Here is a 13,120-nt window from a genome sequence, read left to right on the forward strand (position 1 = left end):
TGTTACATTATTCTGTTTTTTTTTCTGCTTTTTTTCCCCCAAACATTTCTGCCTTGCCCTTAGCTAGGACCAAGAAGGAAGACCCAGCACCCCCATCTGAGGCGGGGTACAGACCTCAAAGGGTGTTGAAGGTGGCACCTGCAACCTGGGCTTGGTTTTTCTGGAGGTACCTACTGTCCACAACCCTGTGGGGCCGGGTGGTCAGACCTACAAGCCTCCTGAGTCAGCTGCCAGGGTTCCTGGGCCTGAGCCCCGCGTCAGCTCCAGATCCACCCCGATGTGTGCAGATGGGCACATGTGGCTGGACGTGAACCGCGGGGGCCCAGGTGGTGCCTCTTGTAAGAGCTCAAGGCTGGATCCAGCCTGTCTCAGAGACACAAAGGCACGTCCAGTCCTGCCAGACACCCCAGGCTTCCACCGTGTCCAAGGGTGCCCTGCTGGGCCAAGACTGTTCCCTGCTTCTCTCTCCCTGCCATCAAGGTGGTAGGGGGAGGTGACTCGCAGAACCCCCAGGGGCCAGGTGGGAGGGTGGGCCCTACCTGGGAGATGCCAGGGTGCAGCCCTGGGCCAGCACTGGCTTGGAGATGACCCAGGAAGACAGAACAGCAGTGTCCATGCATGAGGACCTGAGCACACTCCACACCGATGCCAAGGGGGGAGCAGGCAGAGGGACAACCAGGGAAGCCTGCCTCCGAATGACCAGGAGCAGAGCTGGACATGGGTGGAGCTGCCCGAGGGGCAGAAAAGCTGGCCAGCCTACACCGGGTGCCCTCTGCTGTCACCCCTTCCCGACTTCGTGCTGCCAGCACAGGGCAGGCCCAAGGCCAGTGTGCTGCTCCAGCTGCAGCCCTGCTCCTCCACCTGGACAAACTGCTCACGGGCAGCAGGCAGGAAGCGAGTGGGGTGGTTCCCAGGGGCTAAGGCAGGAGGGCAGGAGGGGACAGTGGAACCAGCAGTGCTGGCCACTGTCTCGCTGGCCATGTCCCTCCCAGGAGGACTCGAACCCATGGTCCCAGTTGCCCGAGGCCTGGGGCTCTCACAGCTCACCCGCTGCTTTCTTCCCTCCAGTCACGGTTAGAAAATGGAGGTGAAAACAGACCAAAGGGGAGGGGCCCAGTCCACACTCGGACCAGGCAGGTGGGAGCTAAGTCCCAGCCCCCCAAGGGACTCAGGAGGGCCTCTAGGGTCAGCCGCCCCCAGACTGCAAGACCCCCCAAAACAGGATTGCGTGGGGGCCCCTGATGAGACACACAGCTGGTCTGCAGTGAAAACATTTATTTTACAAGTCATCTTCATTACAGGTCAACATCCAGACACAAGGGACGATCACCACGGGAGACCACCGCGCCCCGAGCCGGCCCCAGGTGTGCATGGGCTCGGGGTGGAGGTTGGGTCCCAGCAGCAGGACGAAACCAGCACACGGACGACTGCTGTCCCTGCACCTGCACTGGAGTTTCTCATACGTGTACATTCAGTGTAAACTGCCTTCCTGGTTCAGAACATCGTCCCACTTTCTAGGGGGACAAAATCAACTAAGAGCTGCTGCCCGAAGGACCCCAGGCCCAGCCCTTCCTCCCCGGGGACCCCTCCAGGGTGGATCTGCAGTCAGGACAGAAGCCCCTTTAGAACGTAGCTTTGTCACTGATTGTACCTGATGCTCAGAAAATTGGTTATAATGTTTCAAGGGAAGGAGGGGTTTTCAGCCACCTCTGAGTGTCATGGGGGACACACCTCTGGGTCAGGTGAGCATGGCAGAGGCCCCCAGGGATGGGTGTGGCCCCTGTGACAGACAGTCACCACCTGGGCAGCCCTGCACCCTAACCTGGAGAGGCAGACACCAGCAGGGGAGGCTGCCATGGCACACTCAGGCACCGGCCCGGCCATCCACCCCCATTCCAGGCGCACAACAGGCTGGTTTCCTTCCGAGCACCTGGTGGGGAGCTTGCCGAGACCCGCTCCTGCCTGGCTCGTCAAGAAACCAGGGGCCGTTCTGGAGCCAACTGTCACTGCACCTGTTGTTTCACCTGGACAGCAGCAGTCACGCCTGCTGCGCTATATACATATACACATATGTACACACACTGCCCACACCCACAGCTCAGACGCCAGCCGTGCTTGAAAGGACAGGAAGAAGGAGCTTTTGCCAATTTCACAGGCGATGATTCACAACCAAATAGCAAAACAAACAGGGAAGTCTTGTGTCACACGGGCTCACAGCTCAGAATACAGAGAAAGGAATGAGACCGGTCACTTTCCACACCCCACACGCAAGCCCCCGGCAGGCCATGCTGAGGGCCAGGGCAGGACGGACGGGCCCCCCAGCTCTGCCCACGCAGAGCCTGGCCCCTCCAGGGAGAGCCTGCGTGCCAGCGCCCGCCCCACGTACTGGTGGCCTCACCAGGTGCCGAGGAGGCTGCACGTCTCCCTGGACCGCCAGCTGCAGCGGCGGGCTCTCCCCAGGCACAAGCCCACCTGGAACAGACCGCTCACAGTTAGAACGTGCAAGACCGTCCCGGCAGGGCCTTCTCAGGGAGCCTCGTGACCAAGCCCAGTGTGCTCCCACCGCCAGGTTCCAGCGGTGCTGGCTGCTTGACTGACTAGAGAAGCAGGAAGGCTCGCGTGTGAGCGGTAATAACTAAAGCAGTTTGAAAACAGAATAAAGCCAAAGGAAGACAAGAAAAGACCACACCACTGAGCGGACTGACACCAACACACCAGCAGCTGCCCTCGGGTGGCGCAGGCCTCTCCCACACCTTAGGCCGCAGGTGGTCAGAGCGGCTGGACCCCCCTGGTGCCCGGTGGTGCACCCAGCTCTGGCCACAGGGGACAGCCCGAGAGTGAGGGCCAACGAGTGCCTGTTTCCGCCACAGCAGACAGAGGGTGGTTCCCACCTAGCACACGAATGGGGACGCCCTTTCAGAGAACACTCTGCACCAGGCAAACAGGTGGACCACACAGGGAAAAGGGAAGCTGACCAGGGACTTGGGTCTTCGGTCAAGAGGAGGGCCTGGAAGTGCATCCGGTAGAAACTTGGAAAGGGCTCCTGCCTCCCGACCACCAAAGTGGAGACGCTTCAGGGTCAGGAGAGTGTGTGTGTGGTGGTGGTGGTGGGGGGGGGGGGGTCCAGACCTGCCCAGACCCCGGACTCCAGCCTCGAGCTGCCACTGCTGTCACCTGGGGACTGTCAGCATCACTGCCATGATTCACTTAGCTTCTCAGAGATTCCACGGGACTCGGCTCAACAAAATTCCAGACGTGCCCCTTCAGAAGGGCTTCCCACTCTGGCCTCCAAGGAAGCCTGACGTTTCTAGGAAATGACCAGTAAGATTCTGTGACTGACGGACACCTGGCCGGGGGCCCTGGCGTGTGGAACAGGCCTTGAGTCCTCTGGCCACAAGGCAGCAGCACGGCGGCTCCCACCTGCAGCCCAAGCTCTGACCTTGGCTCTTGGCCACCCTGGGGAGAAACAACTCATTTCCTAAGTTACTTCCAGAAACAGCAGGAAGCTGACGAGGGCCTGCACCTCAGGCTGAAGTGCTGGGACTGTCTGGCCTCCTCTCTGTCTCAGGGCGGGTCAAGCTGTGGACTTCTTCCTCTCGCGAGGCCTGGCTTTAGACTACCTCTCAGTTAGCATCAGTGCACACTCGCCCCTCACTGCCTGTCTTCACCGTCTCTTTCACAGGCGAAAACCAAAACAACATGGTACCAACAAGTGCCCGCAGCCCTGCCGCCTGCCCGAGCCGGCCGGGCACCCCCACACAGAGGCTTTCTGAGCACAAGGGCCGCGGGAGAACGGAGGCATTGCTTTGGGAAGGGGTCCTGGTGCGTCCTACCAGCACTTGGGCGGCCCCTCCCTGTGCCCCCAGGGGACATTCAGGAGCCCAGTAGCCACAAGGTGCGTTCTGCGGAAACTAGGCCCACTCGGGCACTGTGGGTCTCCAGTGCCCGGTGCAAGTCGAGCAGGGAGTCACCCCGCCGCAGCCAGGTCTCCAGGTCCTTCCAGCAGGGGCACCACCCACAGGCCTGGACGCAGACAAGGCTGGCTTCTGACACTGCATAAAAGGTGCTACTGAGACAGTGAGAGGGGCTTCCGTGGTCAGGCTGCTGGCTACCGAGCCCAGGGGCACCAGGGCCTCCTGGGGACCCGACCCTCTAGCCCAGAGTGTGCCTTTGGTCCAGCTGGTCCTTCCTCTGCCAACCTGCTATCTCCAGCTCTGCCTAAACCACCTGCCCAATGGCCAAAGGGAGCAGGCGAAGGAAAGGAAAGCGCAGAGGGGAGGGCCGGGCAGCCCCTCACCACCAGCAACCTGGACCCTTAGCTCCTTTGCCTCCCATGTATTGGGCCACTGCTACCATCTGTGGTTCTTAGAGGTCCAAACACAGATACAAGGCCGGGGGGCCTGAAGGAATGTGGAGGAGATGAGGGGAAGGGGAGGGTGGAGGCTGCCGGGAGGGCCTGTCAACCCAGCTCGGGGCCGTTGGAAAGTGCAGGAACCTTCCCATGCCTGGCGAGGGCACACTTGAAGGACAGGGGCCTCAGGTCAGACATGGGCAGGGAATGTGGTCTCAGGACCAGGAGAGCCTCCTACGCTGTCCACAACAAACCCAAACGGGAAGCACCCTGCCACAAGGCCAAACAAACGAGGTGACCAGATCTCACAAAACTGTCCTCAATACGGATGCCATGGAAGTGCTGTTGGCAGGGCGGGTAGGCCCAGCTCCCTCCTGGCAGGTGAGTCCAGAGCCCCTGCTGGTGGTCACACAGTCAGTGAGCAGAAGGCAGGAGGCTGAGTCCACAGCCGCCGCCAGGCAGCGCCTGCCTGCCTCAGGCCCCTGAACACATGGGAACGGAGGGCCCATTCGGCCACGAGGCCGACAACCCACAGCAACGACCTGACCAAGCCCTGAGGCAGCTCCCGGTCCGGTGAATGTGGTCCGTGGCCCCAGGACGCCCACAACACAGACAGACATGGAACATAACCCCACACATGCTATTAAAAAAGGAAAACAACAGAAGAAGAAGACCGTAGCTAAACTGCTTTAAATACTGCATGCTACGCACTTCACGTGTCGGGGGTCGACGGACGGGCGGGCACAGAGGCAGGCTGGCGCGGCCCCTCCAGGGCCAGGGCAGCGCCCGCCCCATCTCTGTGACTACAGTTCATGATTCTAAGGTTGAGTGGCCGGGTACTGACTTATCCTCTAATCACAGCTCCTCCTGGACTTAATTGAACCCATCGGTGTGGTAGCTGGGGTGGGAGTCGGCCGTGAGCTGGGTGGTCTCTGTGGCGGACGCCGGCTGGATGACGACTGGCGTGTCTGTGGCCTCTGCAAGCAAGCACACGCGCGAGGCATGAGGCCCAGCCAGCAGCCCCGGTGCCGCCCGAGTGACACCTCGGCTGCCTGCTGGCTCTACTGGGGTCAGAGGTCGCAGGGCAAGCGCTCAGAGGGGAGAGGCTACTGCGACCTTCACCCCACACAACCTTCCTCCGTGGCCTCGGCCCTGGGCCCCTCCCCACCTATCCGGTCCCTCATAACTACGGCTACCACAGTTCGCGGTGGGGACAGCCTCTGCATCTGCTGTTACCTCCAGGCTCCACGTCACACCTCAACGGGCCCAGCTGCCACCACAAACACTCCCGGCCCAGTGTCAGTGCCCTCCTGTTTGACGAGACGGGTGCACACGTTCAGGGCCCGCTCCGGCCGCGCCCCACGCGCACACTGGGCCGGGCGGCGGCACTCACCCCGCTCGTCAGACTGCAGCTGCGCCTCCAGGTCCTCGGGGGACACGTAGAACTCGGGCTCCTCGCCCTCGGGCGCCCGCGGCTTGCACTTCCCGCAGCAGCAGTTGAAGCAGCAGCACAGGCAGCAGCAGCAGTAGCAGCAGGTGAGGAGCCCGCAGACGACGAACAGGGCCTGGGGGGACAGGCGCTGGCTGTGCTGCCCAGGCCGGGGCGCCCCTGCCCGCCCCGCGAGGGCGAACGAGCTCTGCCCCACCCCGGGATCCAGAGGCGCCGCACGTCAGAAGGCACCCCAGCTGGACGCTTCGGACGAGTCCTGCCCAGTGACGAGCTAGACCCGCCCAGAGCACCGTGGAGGGAGGGCCCCCCGACTCTACGTCCCCTCAGGCTCCCGTGGAGGCCTCCTGACTCTACGTCGCCTCAGACTCACAGTGATGCCTGTGCCACCGCCCAGCGCAGACCCCGCGCTGTGGCCCCTGCCGGCAGCCCGCCCACCTCGACCGCCGGGACCGGGCCTCATGCGGGGCAAGGTGCCGCCCGAGCCGGCGCCCTCACCTTGGCCCACCAGCTGGAGAGCACGAAGTAGGTGTTGACGTTCTCCTCCCCGAACTGCTCGGCCACGTACAGCCCCAGCGAGCCGTACTTGTCGTAGATGTTTCTCTTTGTGGCGTCCGTCAGGATGGCATGGGCGCTGTTGATCTCCTTGAACTTCTCCGCGGCCTCCGGGTTATCGGGGTTCTTGTCTGGGTGGTACTTCAAGGCCAGTTTCCTGCAAACAAAACCATCTCTTGGTCCCGCACTCAAGTTCACCTGGCAGAAGAAACATTTACCCGCCACCGTCTTGCTTCCCAACTCCCCGAAGAACTCGAGCACGCCGGGGTCAAGAGGAGTCTCTGCGAGTGTTCCAGGCCCACCTCCTGGCCCAGCGTGCCTGCGGAGGAGCATGTGCCCGGCCCGGCCCGCCCTGCTCCATCTGAGAACTTCCACCAGCGCCGGGGTGAACCGGGCTGCTGCCCTCAGCATCCCAGCCGCTCACTGCAGTCGCCAGGGGAGCAACACAATATGTCTGACAAGGAAACAACGCAGAGGACCCAGAGGAGAAGTACGTCCTGGATGACCGGTGACATCTGCCTCCCACAGCTGGCACTCGCAGCTCGGCATGACCTGCTCCCGAGGAGCTGCCTGCTCCAGGGTAGAGTTCGCGTTATCCAAAGCGCTGTTTTTTGTTGCCAAGAAAGCATTCAGGTAGCAATTTTAAGCCATACGTTGACTACCCACACAAAGATATGATGGAGCTGCTACTAGCTAGACACTGAGAAGACCGGGGAAAACCACGTGTGAACACAGCCACAGCCTCCTGCCCGGGAGCAGGGCCTCTTACCGATAGGACTTTTTAATGTCATCCGAGGTCGCATTCTTGTCCAGGCCCAGGACGTGGTACAGCGATTCCCCGGAGGTAGACAGGGAGCGCTGTCTCTGGTCGGCCATGGTAGGCTAAGCTGCAAGAACACGGAGAAGACACTGAGAAGCATGGACAAAAATTCCAAGCGCAGGGCTGATGGACTTTATTCCACTCGACTGTGGAATTTCATTTACTTTGACTAAACAAAAAGTCACAACGCTGTTTGTGGAGGTCACAAAGTACACAAACACAACACAGTCGGTCACAGTAGGAAGGAGTAAGGAGTGGTCCCACAAGGGGGTAAGGGGCAGCTTCTAACCGTGCTATGATATTGTCACCCTAAGTGGACTGCAGAAAAGTGTGTTTATTGTAATCCCTAAAGCAACCTCTAAACAAGAATGCAAGGAAGCATATCTGAAAAGCTGAAAGAAAAGTGAAAAACTCTTCAGACTAAAAACTCCAATGAGAGGAAGGAGATTGTCAGAATGGATAAAATGCAAGACACAACTATACCGTGTGCAAGAGACATACTTTAAAAACAGCCTCTAAATACGCAAAGGAAGTACTGATTGAACTAAAAGGAGAAACAGGTAACTTCAGTCACAAAAATCATGACACTCCTCTGTCAGAGACGGACAGAACAGACAGACACACGAAATCAGGAAGAATGCCAACAATCTGAGGAACACCGTCAACCACCACGACCTGATGCCGGCATGACACCCACACGCGTGGAATGTGCACATGTGAGACACACGACATACTGAACAAGTTTCAATAAATGTAAATGGACTGAAATCACACACAGTATGTCCCCGACCTTAATAGCATTAGAGACCCAAAAGGAAGATGTCTAGTATCTAGAAAACCTCAAGTATTTATTTTTAAACAATACAATTCTAAATAACATGTAATTCAAAAAGAGAATGGACATAATTTCTAAATTCATTACTGATCTAACAATCTATATTTACTTAAAAATAAGTTGACATAGTCAGAGCTGCCAAAACTCGGAAGCAATCAGGATGTCCTCCAGCAGGTGAACAGAGAAACACACGGTGCGTCCAGACAGTGGAGTGCTACTCAGCACTAACTGAAATGAGCTGTCAAGCCATGAAAAATCCTGGGGGAGACTTAAATGCATTTAACTAAGGGAAAGAAGCCAGCGTGAGAAAGTTGCAGACTGTGTGAGCCCACCTACTCGAAACTGTGGGGCAGGGCCGAGCTCTGGAGAGGTGAAGGGTCAGGGCTTGGGGTGGGGGGCGGGGCCCCAAAGGTTTCAGGTCAGTGCCACCACCGCGGTGGACGCACCATCATACGTGTGTCAAGACACACAGAACGTGCAGCACCAAGAGTGAGGCCTGACGTGAACTGCGGACTTCAGTTAGCACATACCACTACTGGATCACCACTCACGACCACGCAGGCTGCACGACCTGTGGGACTGGGATCCTCTCCGCACAGGCTGCGCGACTTTCGGGTAAACCTAAAACTGCTCTAAAAAAATCGGTCATCAATTAAAAACAACAAAACACAAAAAGCAGCTGATGTCCACAGAGGAAAAGCAGCAAGTTCTGCTTTTCAGTTCTGACATCCTCAGAGCGAGAGACGACACTAAGCTGTGACGACAGAGGATGCGACAGTCTTTGGAAACAGCTCTGAGAGTGAAGTCGTCAGAGAAGTCGCGGAGATGCTGAAGGCCAAGGCGCAGAGAAGACGCAGTCAGGAAGTGCCTGGGGAGAGTCAGCACAGGCAAGACCCCAGAAAGGAGACCTGTCTGGCGGGAATTTGAAAGGCAAAGAAAACAGCCCACTGAGAAAAAACAGTCCACTGAAAAGAAAAGAAAACACAAGCGTGCAAACCAGCGCCCGTCCAGGACAGGCCACATATCAACAGCGGGCAAACAGCGCTGCCCACATCAGGAAAGTCTGAGTTCTAAGAAGAAGAGACTTTCAGGCTAGAATTCCAGCACCGACCAAGCGCAAGGTCAGAAGAACGCATACCCGCCAGAGTCTGGGAGAGGCGCTGGTCACACATCCCGAACATCACAATGGTCTGAGGAGCATTTCAACAAAATGAGGAAGGAAATCAAGAAACAGGAACACATGGTAAGAGGAGAGGGGATGTCTTGGCCGCAGTGGGGAGACCAGGAGGCCCCCTCCTGAGGGCACAGGGTCACTTCTGTGTCTGAATCACGATCACGACACATGTGCTCTCCCTCCAGACCAGCCCCTGGCCCCGCACCCCAGCGAGGCAAGCATGATGGCAGAGACCAACCAGAGTGGTGAGGCCAGGATCTGAAACAAAGGTGAAGGGCATAACGTCTTGGCCCACAGACACCTGGCAAGTCGGCCTGGCTCTGAGCATGGGACGAGGGTGTGGTGTTGAGGGCAGAAGATAAAGCAAGCCTCAATGCCATCCGAGGAGCGTGGGTTTGCAATCAGGGTGTGAGGACTCTCAGCCCGGTTCTGAAAGCTTCCACATGGTCCACGTGGTGACACCAGCGCAGTGGCCACGCCTCCCCCTCACCTGGAGATGGAAATACAGACAGCCCCTCCCTCCCAGGGCGGGCCTGCCACAGGGCCCGGGGTCCTGGGTGAGCAGCAGTGTCTTTACTGGAGCCAGTGGAGTGGTGGGTTCTAGTCCACCCTCTGTCACTAAGTGTTCGGTCCAGTTAATCTACAACAGAAGGTCCATGGCTTGGTCAAGTTGAACTACTACCTGTTAAGTAATTTTTTTGGTCTTTCTTTGGGAACTGTTCTAGAAAATACAAATCTGACAAACCATTTTTTATTCTCAGTGCCTACCACACAGCTGACTTTTGGAGCCCATCCACAGGACAGGAACAACAATCAGTGTCTTTGCGCCTGCTCTGTAAAAGTGACCGCCCACTGTCTGAGACACCCAGAGGCAGCCAGCTACTTAATCTGACTGCAGAGAACTCCCTGTGGGTCGTTCGCATTTTGAGTTCTGATTCACCAGCACCACTGAGAAGCGGGCGAGTGTGTCGGATGGTAACAGGCATTACTGCGCCAAAGGTCAGCACTTCCTGGTCTCAGACAAGAGGCCACCTCAGGCGAGCCCGACATATACCCGGCTTAGCTGCTGGGTCAGCTGATCGTTTCAGTTCATTACTTGGTTCTTAACAGGTGCAGATAAATCATGACTTCCAAAATCTTAGAGTTAATTTTCTTAGTTTTTACGAACGGCCAGTAACTATATCCAAAGTTACAAGGCTTGTACTTGTTTAATAATAAACACATGTCAAAACCCGCGCTGCGACAAGCAGCCTTCTCTCCCCTCACTGGAGCAGCAAGAGCCTGCGACGCGCAGCGCCAGAACGCAGAGGAGTGACACTGGGCCGCTTCTGACCCAGTGACGCTGTAATCAGGCCAGTTCTCCGCAGACAGAGCAACAGATTCATGTCCACGAGCACATGAGAACTTACGGAACAAAGAGCTCCTGGGAAAAGACGCCTCGGTGATAAAATGAAGACAATGAAGACATGAACCAAAAGTAGCCAAAAATGGAAACCAGGGGCAGCAGGTCTGCAGGCAGCTGTCAAACCCATGGAAATGCAAGAACTAGGCTGAAGAACAGCAGAGCCGCAGCGACGGACTCAGCACACACTTCACCCTGAAGCCGTGCAGCAGGCGGAGGGAGGGGAAAAGCATGCAGCCCCGTGGCCCCGCGCCACATCTAGAGCGGAGCTGGCCCCGAGGCCGGCACCCTCCTCAGGAGAGCAGGCTTGCTTGCACTGGGGGAAGCAGCAATCTCATTAGTGTCACCTTGATTTTTCTGTTCACCAAATTCAAGGAAAATGGAAACAAACCCCTCTATTTACAAGATTATCTGAGACACAACAGTGTAAAACGACAATACTTCAATAAAAATATATTAAAAAAAAAAAAACAAACAAGACTATGTGAGTATCTTCAGAAGGTACATACCCAGTGATCTGGTTCTTTCTGGGAGAACCAGGGCACAGAGGTTCCTTCCCTACTCCCATCTGATTGCTTCATTTCTAGACTCATGTACTTCTGTAGGCTTTTCTGCATTGCTAGAACTTTTTTTTATAACTTTATGTATCATTTTTACAAAAGCTACAAAGTTGCCATTCTCATCATGCTTCCAGATGCACGAGTCACATCCAGGACAGTTTGTTAAGCACCTGCCAAATATTATAGCTTCAGCTTGCCAGACCAGGCCATTGGGGGTCCTGAGAACCAGCCTCCCAAGCCAACACTGTCCTTTTGACCCCAGGGGTCTGGACCTCATTCCCATGGGCTGCTTCCTTCTTGGAACCAGCAAGTCTCCGACAGTCCCTACAGAGACCCTTCTCATCAGAGCTCAAGAGAAAGCTGTTCATCTCAGGACCTGTTTTGGCCACTGGCCAATCAAAGGGACCTACACAGAGAGTCCAGTCAATCACGGTCTAGTCAACTCCGAATTCTCCTAAGAACCAGCAAACATCCTAAGATGGACTCCCTCCAATCCAGTTTTCAACCAGTTGAGTTTTCTGACACCACGGACCTTCCTTTATTTTAATGAAACCAGTGGCATCAGTGACGGACCTGCACAGCTCAAGCCCGATGTAACTGCACCACAGCCGAGGAGTCGAACACCAGAAACGAGCGAGCTGGGCCCAGCAAAAGCCAGCACAAACTTTGCCACTAAGGCTCACTTGGCGCGATTCCTCAGAGGATCCTTATGCTAGAAGCCAGCACGCAAGCTTTTCTGTAAAAGGCAAGACAGTAAGTATTTCAGTCTTGCGGGCAGGTTCCCAGCTCCGCCTTTGAGGCAGGAAAGCACATAACGTGTACAAGAGCAGGCATGGCCGTGTGCCCAGGAAACCTGATTTACCCATGGAACAGGCACAGCCCTGCCCTAGAGGTCAGGTAATGGCTCTCCTGTGACTTATTTAAGGGAAGTGGGAGCTTACAGATGGTCACCCCATCTGTGTGCTACAGGCATGTGCAGGCTTAGTTACCACGACTCCTCAAAAGTAACTCTGCACAAATACAAAACAAAGATGCAGGCAGGAAATGTTCTGAATACGTATTTCCAATCAAGACGACAAAATTCAAGGGGGGACGATGTAGCTCAAGTGGTAGAGCGCGTGCTTGGCATACACAAGTTCCTGGGTTCAACCCCCAGCACCCCCTCCAAAAACAAAACAAGTAAGTAAACCTAACTACCCCTGCCCGCCCCCAAAATTTAAAAAAATAAAATAACAAAGACGGCAAAATCTTAAGAAATTCGTCGCGACGTGGACCAATCGGGCCAGACGACAGTGAGAGTGCCCCCCCACCGGCAAGTCTCCCGGGGAAACCGCTGGAACAGCTGGCGGAGAGGTGACGGCACTTTCAGCACAGACCATCCAAGAAGGCGCCCTGTTACCCCCATCAGTTCATTCCTCTTTCTTTTGGTAACGATTTACTCACCGTCTGCTCTGACAGTGTACCTGCAAAGGCACCACTCGGCTAGTGGGAAACCTTAAACCATAAGGCAAATCCAACACCACCCTTGCGGTTGTGACAACGTGGTCCGAGGACCCCCAGGTGGGCGCAGCACCCTAGCTGGGAGCCTGTGACCTGCTGCATTGCTAGTCAGGCCACCTGGCTCCCCGACACTGCTCGGCACATCCAGGGCACCAGACATTCGGGCGGGCAGAGGAAGACAGACAACACGCCACTGGAACCACCACCGCTCACACGCCAGACACACTGACCCCCAGTCACATGCCCTCAGCATACTCCGGGGGTTGTCCAACCGGGATCTTAATTAAATTTAAGTTCCCACGTAACATGGAACCACTGCCCTGATAACACTTTCATACCAAAGAACAGAAAAGCGCCCACTTTGCAAGTCACTCTACCGTCACGAGGGGAGTGGGCCGACTGCCTCAGACCCGGGCTCCGCAGGGAGGCGCCCCACCAGACGCATCCCTCCCGTTGCTGCCAGAGGCACGGTCACA

General features: G+C 56.6%; 1 protein-coding gene across 4 annotated transcripts in view; it reads right to left on the reverse strand.

Annotated features, from left to right (window-relative positions):
- Positions 1-1,260: 1,260 nt before the first annotated feature.
- The window catches only part of DNAJC5 (DnaJ heat shock protein family (Hsp40) member C5), a 29,926-nt gene continuing 18,066 nt past the window's right edge, over positions 1,261-13,120 (reverse strand). For 2 of the 4 annotated variants that reach the window (XM_031433384.2, XM_064496876.1), the window contains exons 2-5: positions 7,123-7,240; positions 6,297-6,510; positions 5,745-5,916; positions 1,261-5,328 (exon numbers count right to left, since the gene is read on the reverse strand). In XM_031433384.2, coding sequence (XP_031289244.1) covers positions 5,225-5,328; positions 5,745-5,916; positions 6,297-6,510; positions 7,123-7,229 — 597 coding nt within the window. In that variant the 5' untranslated portion in view covers positions 7,230-7,240 and the 3' untranslated portion in view covers positions 1,261-5,224. Of the gene's footprint in view, positions 5,329-5,587; positions 5,662-5,744; positions 5,917-6,296; positions 6,511-7,122; positions 7,241-9,146; positions 9,204-13,120 lie in introns of those variants that run through there. The other 2 variants (XR_004130821.2, XM_064496877.1) reach the window with 2 other exon arrangements.

The sequence above is a fragment of the Camelus dromedarius genome, chromosome 18 (genome assembly GCF_036321535.1).
Source record: "Camelus dromedarius isolate mCamDro1 chromosome 18, mCamDro1.pat, whole genome shotgun sequence".
In the NCBI taxonomy this organism is placed as follows: Eukaryota; Metazoa; Chordata; class Mammalia; order Artiodactyla; family Camelidae; genus Camelus; species Camelus dromedarius.